The sequence below is a fragment of the Vidua chalybeata genome, chromosome 8 (genome assembly GCF_026979565.1).
Source record: "Vidua chalybeata isolate OUT-0048 chromosome 8, bVidCha1 merged haplotype, whole genome shotgun sequence".
NCBI classification, from domain to species: Eukaryota; Metazoa; Chordata; class Aves; order Passeriformes; family Viduidae; genus Vidua; species Vidua chalybeata.
In genome coordinates, this window is record NC_071537.1 from 20,026,965 (window position 1) to 20,037,309 (window position 10,345).

The 10,345-nt window shown below is 49.3% G+C and overlaps 1 protein-coding gene across 1 annotated transcript in view; it reads right to left on the reverse strand.

Moving 5' to 3' along the window:
* The window catches only part of PDLIM1 (PDZ and LIM domain 1), a 43,823-nt gene extending 34,599 nt beyond the window's left edge, over window positions 1–9,224 (reverse strand). The window contains exon 1 of the mRNA XM_053948963.1: window positions 9,074–9,224. Coding sequence (XP_053804938.1) covers window positions 9,074–9,169 — 96 coding nt within the window. The 5' untranslated portion in view covers window positions 9,170–9,224. The remainder of the gene's footprint in view (window positions 1–9,073) is intronic.
* Between the last annotated feature and the right edge of the window lie 1,121 nt (window positions 9,225–10,345).

The following is a 10,345-nucleotide window of genomic DNA, read 5'->3' on the forward strand; positions in this document are numbered from 1 at the left end:
AGTGGATTAATGCCAGCACTGGAACACTGCTGGAGACTGAGCCATACAGTTTGATGCATTTCAAGACTGATAATTATACAATGCGTGATAGGCTGGTAGAAGCAATCATGTATCACCAGCAACAGCTAAGCCACAGCAGCCAGGGACACGGAAATACTGAAGCTTCCTGAAGAAGCCCCAAGAGCCACCAGGAAGAGCAGCTGGCATTCACAACGACATCTCAGTTCATTGCCAGTTCTTGAGGCGTCAGTTCCCTTCTGTGTCCACTTCAAAGGAATTTGAAATGCGAGTGCTCTTCTCCATCATATAAGAGCCACTGATAGCACAAGGGTATTCCATGCATCCAGGTACTCACATAATCCTCTCCCCTAAGGACAAGCTACAAGGTCGCACAAAAATATAAAAGAGAAGCGTATCTGCCAAAAGTAAACATGTTTTAAAATCCAGCTTCTTCAGGTCTGGAAATAACTTGCCCTGAAATGCAACCTTCCACAAACTGCTGCCTACAACATCCAGCTCATACTGTCTGCCAGGACTGCTCACAGCAAACATGTCTGCACAAGGGCAGGGCATGGAGGTAACCCATCCCCCACCCTTTTAGGATGATTTATAGCTACTAATAATGTTCCCTTCCCCCCTCACAGTAAGGTCTGGGCTTATCTCAGCGCTGCCAAGCAAAAGGCGTTTCTGTTATTAAGTGAGGAGCACAGAGCTGCCACTGTGATGTTTTCCTGCTTTTATTTTTGTCACATCCCTGCCTGGTCCATGGGAAGCAGCAGGGGCAGGCATGTGGCTGGGGGGAAAGCAGGCAGAGGAGCTCAGAACACTGGCAGCTATCAGCCAGCTTACACGAAAGGACTCCAAAAATGAACAAAAGCTTCAGGCAAGCAGGGATCCAGCACCTGAAACTGCATTGCTCCTGCTCTCAGATGATCTAAAGCTTTGCCCCAATGTCTTACCCTTCCCTCTTGACTGAGCATGGAGCAGAGACCAGCAGGAGACAAGAGAACAGCAGGCAGTGCCTTGCACATCTTGTACAGGTGGGTGAAGTAGTATTGAGCAGATAGAGCTGCACTTCTGCATGGATAGGCAAGAAGGGCTGAAAGGCAATGCAAGGAACAAAACCAGCAAACACAACCTTGTACAAGTCACAGCTTGTGCAAAGGCATAGTCTCTTGTGTTGTTCAAAAGAGCTCCCTGACTTGGTTTGGGCTTCCTCCACTGGGGTTGAGCAGATGGGAACATGGGCAGACTCACTAGGCACCAGGAACCTCCCAGCTCCGGAGACACCATGGTTGGGTGAATAAAGCTCTGCACACCTTATAACATCATGCCCAAAGGCTTCCTTTGGAAAGGAACCATGCCCTACCTTGAGGTGATTGTTCCCAGGCAATTGGGTAACACTGACATTAGGTCATTTTGCTGTTGAACAGACAATGCTGAGACAGGCAGAGCAGCACTGATTCATACTGCGTCCAAAATAGGTCTCAGAGTGTGCTTATGGCAATTCTATGTTTGGGTGGTGTTCTGTGTAAGAAATCTGGGCTACCATAGAAATATTCTAGATACTTACAACCAGACACATTAAACTATGTCCTTGATACCAGCTCAGACACATGTGCCAGCATATGGAAGAAACAAATAATCCCCACAATCTGTAGGTTTGATTGTGCACTCTTTACTTATGCAAAACTAAATGTAGTAGATAACAGTTTAGACCAGTTATAGGTTTGGACCTCTTTTTTTAAAACAGGTCCTACAGATTCAAGATTGGTTTGAATAGAAGAAAAAACTACACTACTTCTTATACTACAAAGTGAAGCTTTGTGCACACGTGCCCCTTGCACACGCACTTGGGGCTCCATCTTGCCAACACCACCAGGACCTTGCACAGCTCAGATGACCATCTCCCAGGCAGCTTGCTTGCTATTACCTGCTAGCACCGGTGGCTAAGCAGCAAAGAAAGTGCTATGAACTATCAAGTCTTCAGAAAGTCTTTGGGCAAGTGCATTTATAATAGAAAACACTTTGATTTAGCGGCAGGAGAAACATCTGGCTGCTTATTCAGCTCCCAGGACTTCTTCATAAAACTTCTGTCTGACCCAGAGCTTGCCAAACACAACTAAATTTTATATTTGATGTAATTCCCTCCATACATGCTATCTAACAAGCTTTGCAGTCCCTGGACAGGGGTATATGGTGCCTTTTTTCCTCCTGCAGGCAAGGATCCAAGAGACAGCAGTGAAGCTACTGAGGGAAGCTGCTGCCCACAGCAAGTGAGAAGGAGGAAGGGTGGGAAGCATTTTTATGAAAAGCAGCATAACTCAGCTCCCTGTGAGTCAAGATAGATGGGTGGGTCTAAAATTCATTCAATTTTTTTCTGGCCTTCTCCCCTCATACATTCTGGCACCCTTCATGCTCACTCTGTCAGCTCTTCAGTTTCTCACAGACCCTGCAGCCTCCGGCATCACTCACCACTCCACACCTAAACACATTGCAAGAAGTGATGAAGAGATAAGGAACTAGAAAATTAGTATCAGCCAGGAAAAAAGATCTGGAGAAACGGCACCTATGTGTGTTTGAGAGGAAAACCCAGCTGGGTCATTGCTGGGAAGGACAGACATGAAGCAACATACTTCCAAGGCCACCAGCGACAGCCAGACATCTCTGACATTCACTTTAATCCTCCCCACCCACACACACTGCTCTTTTACCATAACGTCCTCAGCACTGGAGTATTATGCTAAGCAGTCGAAGTTTCTCCCAGCAAAAGCATGCAGCTGGGTCAGCAGAGATCAGAGGCTATGAGAAAATTCAGACAAGCACATTCCCCATCCCTTCTCTTTAGGGGATCAGGAATGATGTGCCTTACAACTGGCTCCAGGAGAGTTGCCTTCAATGCTGCTCCCATTCTCTGCACCATTACAGTCTGGCAAGGCTGCAGCCCAAGCCTCACTGGCTGCTCTGTGCTGGCCCAAATCACATCACCAGGACACAAGAAGGAAAAGGGGAGCATACCTCTGGCTGGTGAAACCCCTGAGCACCTGACCAGGGCAGTGGGGTCTGGGCTTCTACAGCACAAGATCCTCTGGCAGCCCAGCCCTCACCCTCCTGCCTGCCTTCATGCCCTACCCTGACAGCCAGAGGAGCTTTGTTAACACAGAAAGGAAAAGGCATCAAAAACTGCACAGAGAGGGCTGACCTTAGTAACATGGGTGAGAAGATTTGCTCAGACAGATGCTCAAACGGTGGTCAAGGAGTTACTCAGCCTCACAGCTTCTTTTGCAACATGTCTCAAATTAAAACAAACAAGAGATTTTTTTTACAAGGCCTCAAAAACAGCTGAGTCTTTCCTGATGGTTTATTTCATCCTCTAAATAAATCAACACATCCAGTAATCAGCAACCATCTAAGATACTGTAGTCCAAAACAACATCAATTATTTATGCAGTTTAGGGCTCCTATAATTTCCCTGTTTATACTGCAAAAAAAAAGAAAATCTCCAGTTATTTTGATGCTGCACCCTTCAAATCCAATTCCTTTTACATATCATACACATTTCTTGATGGACAAAGTGATTTTTGAGGGTGAAAGGTACCAAGAAGCCTGCAGCCATACATAACTTGACATCTGGGAACAAAAAGAGCTTTTGTCCTCCCAAGAAGTCCAGCATTTGCTTTTGGCACCTAAAGTTCTAGGGCTTAAAGCTCTCACATAATGTTGAGGCTGGTATATTCACTCCGAATGTAGAGTTCTCTCTTTAGGCCCTTTGGGGAACTTGCCCAGAACAAGGTGGGTCAGACATCATCAAAAAAGATTGTACTGGTTGCAAAGAAGAGGTACAGAGAAAAGGGAACTCCAAAGTTTGGGCGATATCAAGCTGCTGCATAACCAACAACAAATTAGTCTGATTATGTGAACTGAGGAAAAGAGAAACCTGGCTCCTAGGAAACACAAGAGTACTGCTCCTGCATGTAGCTCTCGTAGAAGGCATTTGATTAGCATCCCAAAACTTGTAAAAGTTTTTTTCAAGGTAAAAGTGCCCCCCCAGACTCAGGAAACAGGAATGGAAAAGATCAAACTTGCCCTGTGCCCCAAAGCACTTTGCATTTACCCCAAGAAAATTTGCTGCTTTGCCCTTGCTACAATTAAGGGAGATTTCCTTTCATCCAAACCCAAGTCAGGGAAATCAGAAAAGTCTATTCCTCTTCTCAGCAGCCATTTGTGCCTTTGAAGCACAGGATTTTTCCAGGAAACTGCCAGGATTGATGTTGATTTCAAAGTCTGTAGGGGCACAACCTCTGCTCTTCACACTCAGTGTGCTCAGACACAGCAGACAGGACTCCCACCAAGCAAAGGCACAAGGCATTCTGCTGTCCTCTAAACACCAACCCAGCCACTTCTGCAAGGCCAGAAGCTCTTGGCAGGTGACACTAGTGACCACTGTTCCACAGGCCCTTATCAGCTGGAGCAGCTCTGCCTGGTGTGGCACAGCAGGGCTGGTGCTGCCACAGCCCCTGCCCCACCCGCAGCCAGGTAAACATCTGAGCAGGAATCATAAAGCCACCTTCACCTTCCTATAAAGCCCAGCAGCCTCCCTCTGCCCAGACAGCCTCAGAACAAGACCTCAGCACAATGCTGAGATTTGCAGTCACAGGCACAAGAGCTGGACCGCATGGCAGAGGAACTGCAGTCATAGGTGTGCACATTGGGGATCACCCAAGGCTTTCGGGGCTGAGGGGGAAAGCCAGCCCAACCCTAAATCCTATCACATCCACCACACCCCATATTTCCTTTGGTAGAGGGAAGGCCAAAAGATTCCACTCTGGGAGCAGAGGGCTGCCTGGAAAGCCCCAGCTGTCCTCATGTCTCAGAAAAATAACCTGCAACCACCTGGGGAAGAGGCTGGAGCCCAGCTCCCAGGGCAGTCATTTGTGCCACTCGCTAAGCCCTGGCATGCACCAGAGGGAGGACAGTCTCCACCCATCCCATCAAGGGATGCCCATTAGCAGGGTGTCCCCTACCAGCAGGGCTCTCCCTCACCACTGGCCCTGGGATGCCTTTGCTCAGCTGCTTCCTTACAAGGGTTACTGGCTGACAGGGTAAGGATACCAGCTGGAACCAAAGCTAAACCTGGTATCTTTTCACACCATAGGATTCAGTCCCATGATTGATTTCAGACCATCAAGTCCAGTTTTACCACTAAATCAAGCTTTAAGTTTATAAAGCTGGTTCAGAGGGCCAAGCTTAAAAAGAAAACCAACACACTCAAATATCCAACTATGATCCAATTCTGTACTTTATATAAATTTTGAGTTTTTAAAATATCACAAATAGATAAAATATCAGACTAAGCAGGGATGAATTCATTTTACAGTGGTCAAAATCAGCAACAAGCATCACATCGGGATTTCATCTTTTTAATGTATTTACATAACTGGTCTGTCTTGAAACCATTTTTTCATTGGAAAACTGGTTTTATAAGAAAATGTCCAGTTTCACAGACTCCAAGAGACACCCGTCCTTAATGGAGCTGGGAGGTTTTTGACATGACAAAACAGCAAACATCTGCTCTGCCCATATTTTGGGTCAGATGCTCGAGATTGCTACCACAAACCACAAAAATCATCTCAATAACAAGGTTTATCAGACAGTTTCATGTATTCAGCTGGAAACAAAAAGCCTCAGTGTTTATCAAAATCAAATGCAACCAAACAGGCAATAGCTCATGTTATCTGACGAATGGAGGGAGATGGGGTCTGTCAACTGCACTGCTTTTCAGACAGCTCCATTTCATCAGTGGCTGCTTATGAACGTGCTGCTTGCTTCCTCCATCAGCTCCCAGCCTCACTGGGATTTAACTGGGAACTAACCTGTGCATAGGTCAGCTCTAGAGAAACCATTATCCTGTATTGTGTCCATTCATGTCTCAGAAAGAACTTCTCTCAAATTCTACTCCACTGACTCACTGCAGAGTATCACACAAAGAGCAGTAAGCACAAGGGCCTTTCCTACTCCTGTAGGGCAATCCAGCAGGCTTTGGCTCAGAGTTCATTACACTGATCAACACAAGTTTGAGTTTTTTTCTGAACAAAGACTGCAATAAACTGTCCACCAGAACCCTACAGTTTTAAAAAGAAATGTAAGTCAGAAATGTCTGTGAAGCATCCATCCTAGAGAGACAGGAAACTCCACAAGAAAGTCTCGCAAGCAGCACTTGTGAAATCTCCATACTCAGTTGTCTCCAGGAAGACCAGTCCAACACAACCAAGAAACCAGAAGTGTTCGCACAAAAAGGTGCTCGTGATGTATTTGAGCCTGAAGGAGTTTTGGACACATATTTCAAGTGGAAAGTGAGGTAGGGCAGTGACAAAAGACAAGGTAAGAGCAGTTGTGGAAATGCCACAATCTTTCATCTGCTGCTCCTCTAAGGCACAACCAGACATTGGTACCATGCAGCCACTGTCAGCCAGAAGCCCTTGGCCAGGCTGATCTGGTGGTTCCCATGCTCATGGCACCAGTGGTCCTCATCCTTCCTGGAGCCAGGACTGCAACACCAAGCTTCAATGACTTCCTCCGGAGAACAACTCAAAGGGTGCTGCCTCCCACCAACATGACTACATTCACGTACAGCTGCTCCCTAGCTGACTGGGGAGCTTGAGAAGCCAAAAGCCACTAGCAAGAAGCTGAGGCACAAAGGTGATGAGGGCCATAAATACCAAGATAAACTCTAAAGCTTAACAGCACAAGGATCATGGTACCAGAAGCCAAACATGAGCTCCTGGCAGGCAACACAGGCTGAATTTAGGCACCTGGTTCAAAGAGAGCTGCAAGACACCCAGTTCAGGTCTATGCCTGGATGGACATCTCTCCTGGCATTCCACCATGCCAGCACATGGAACAGCATGGTGATCCCATCAGTGCATCACTGGGACAGGCTCCAGTGGCTACATGGGATGGCACTGACCCCATAGACAGCACAGCCAAACTGCAGCACTCTCAGTGTCGGGGTGCTGCTGCTCCCCCACACCCAGGGCAGGCAGCCCAGTGCTGCGCAGCCCTGCTAACAGCGCTCCTCAGGAGCACATCTGTGCACCCGCCCACCTCCCACCGCTTGCAGCACAAAGCAAAGACAGTGCTGAGGAGGGAGAGCTGCAACCTCCCAGGGTAATGCTCTTACCACAGGTTACAGACTCGCCACCCTCTCACTGGCCTCAGGCAGCCCCTTTATCTCACACCACAATAGGACCAAGGACCTCACAACTCCTGGCAGATGTCAGTCCTATGGCCAGAGCTCACCCCATCCTGTGAGGGAAGAAGGGCTCCGTGCCAGAAATGTCTCTGGTGAAAACACAGGTACCAAGTAAAATAAGAAAGAATGTGTAAAGTCATCACACAAGGAGGAACAGACTTTTTAAAACAGGTCAAAACTGGATCAGATCTTTTTTACATGGTAAGAGGAAGACTTGCCAAGAATTTCACTCCTGAGCCCAGGAGAGAAATCCAGGAGCCTTACGAGCAAACCACAGGAAAGATTAATGACTTGAAGTCTGGGAGGGGAAATTAAAAGTGTCAGAGGGATCACAAGAGAAAGCCCTGATAAGAGCTGCTAATTGTCAGCATTTACGTCACCACCATCAGAGAGGCTATTTCATTACATTTTAGTCTCTAGGGTCAGAATTTCTCATGAGGTGGTTATTTTTGCTGCTTTGCTGATCTATGTCCCTTGGTATGTGCCTATAAGCATTGACAAAGACGATCAGGTAGGGCTTTTGACAACCTTCTGCTTAGGAGTCTTTTGCTGGAACGAAATGGCAATAATTACCATAATAATGAAGTAAATATCACTTCCCTTACAGTAAAGCTGCTTTCATGTCCCAAAAATGCTTTAGAAAAATGAAGCATTATTACTGTAATTGAAAGAGATTACACAGAAAACTAGTAACTCCCCCCCCCCCCCCCTGTGGGTTTAACAGCACTTGCGAGCTCTGCCCTTCCTGCAGCTGGCAGCTTCCCCGCGGTACATGGGCACGTTCAGGCAGTGGGACCCCATGGCAGGAGATCCCGTGGCAGGGGGCATTTATGAAAATTCACAAGTCTGACCATCCCGCTCTTCTTTAAGGGCAGTCAATTCACGTAAATTCAAGTTCTGGCATATTCCACTTCCCGCAGCCCTTCCTCACCTGGGGAATGCGGGCACTTCAAAATTGTGCAATGGTGGCAGATGCCAGAGCCCAAGGCTAACAGCAGCTCGCTGGATGCCTCTGTTTTGCCGAGGGATTGCTGGAACGAGAAGCAATCCCTTCGTTCCTATTCCCATAGGGGAGACCTGCAGCCAACCCCGACAAGAGTCTCTGTGCAGTGCACCCCACGCAAGGCCGAGCAGGAGTTTGGGGTTCGGGGCCCCACACACGAGCCCGTGGCTCTGGTCGCCTGCAGGGCGCGGCGGGGCAGGGCCCAGCTCCCAGCCGGGCCGAGCACCTGTGGGGGCAGGTGGGGACAGGACAGCGAGGCAGCGAGCACCGGCGTCTTGCAGGCAAACGCTGGGGCAGAGGAGGGAAAAGCCATGTACAACGCTAAAATTGTTTCGATGCAAAATTTTTGCCATTTCCTAACTAATTTCTCTTTAAGGGGGGGGCAAGCAGGACTTCGAACAGAGACGGGCAGAGGCACTAAACACACCTTAACATGGCTTCTGTAAACAAAGGCTCTTAACTATACATGGCAAGCAATGGCAGGCAAGTATTCAGCCCACTTCGGTGAGACGGGTTCCCACAGGGTGGGCTGCTGAACCCGAACCATGGGCTGAGGGAATTCTTACTGCTTGCAGGGTCCCTATGGACAGGCTGAGGAGGGAGGTTCGGTGGGAAGCAAAGACCCCGGTCTGCTACAGGTGAAGGGGCTGAGTGTGCCACCACTGATTTCTCCGTAAATATAAAAAACGCAAACAAACTAAAAAACAAGGGGGAGAAAAAGACAATCCCACCGCCCGCCCCGGCTTTGCCGTTGTGCCACCTGCCAGCCCGAGCCGACCCCGGCCGCTCCCAGCACCGCCCGCCGCAGGCCACCCTACCCGGGAGATGGCGAGGGGCTGCTCGAAGTCGCGGCCGCCCACCAGGCGGAAGCCCCAGGGCCCGGGGCCCGAGAGCACGATGCGGTGCGTCCCCATGTGCGCGCTGCACCTCGCGGGTGGCTCCGACAGCCCCGCCGCTCCGGCCGGGCCCGGCCCGCCCCCGGCCCGCCCCGCCCGCCGGGCCCGCCCCGCCCCGGGGGCAGCGGCGCCCGCTCTCCGCCGCCTCCCCGGGTAGGAGCCGCTCCGCCGCGCCCCGGGGTCAGGCCCTCCCTAGGGACGGCGGCTGCCGGGGTCGGGAATCCCAGCACCTCTCACCCGCCCCGTGCTGGCAGGCGGGACAAGCCTCCGACAGGCAGCCGCATGCAGGAGTGCCCCGGTGCGGCATCTCCCAGGCCAATACTCTCCAGCCTGGAGCAATGTTAACCTAATGGGAGCGATGGAAATAAGCCTGCAGTTTCCCCGCCAGGATCGGATGAGTGAGGGTGGAGCCTGGGAAGGGTATTACTTCTCTGCTAATTTATCCCAGGTTCACTGATTTAGACAGAGTTTTGCTTATCTCTAGCCCCTTAAGCACGGTACCACCAATAAAAGGAATTCTTCGATACAGTTTTTTCGGCCAATATTTTTATCTGTGGTTTAGGAAAAATAGTTGTTTCAGTTGCATATTAAGCCCTCAGAAATCTGGTGGACAAGTGGGAAAGGTTGGTCACAGCAACGGCATTGGCATTTACAACTGGAGTGCAAGCATTGCTGCTCATTTAGTTAATGAATACAGCTCACCCATAAGCACATCATCAGCGAGCTATAGCTGAAGTTGGGATTGAGCCACAGCTGGGGAGCAGGCAGCGAGTAGGAATGATGCAGGTCATCCAGGTACTGGTCCTACAAGGCACGGCCACAAATTATCCCATCACAAGGCACACTCTTGCTTCTGCAATCCCCTTTTGTGGTGGTGCCCTTTTTCCTGCATTAGCTTGCCTTTTCACAGGTTCTTTCTTTCTAGGGTCCATGTGTCCAGACTATTAATATCATCACTAGCAGAGAGAAGTAGTTCTTCCACTACATCATTGGTGCGGCACTCGCGACAGTAAAGAAAGTGACTGCTTTGCCACAGCAGTGTGCAGAATCTCCAGAGGGCTGTTGCACACTGCTGGGTCACCTTCCCCTCTCTGCTTGCCCAGCTTCTGAAGTCACTAGCACCTCTAGCTTCCTCACCTTAGAGAGCGAGTAAATACCAATGTTGAGCAGACACAGATGAATTTCTTTGAGCAG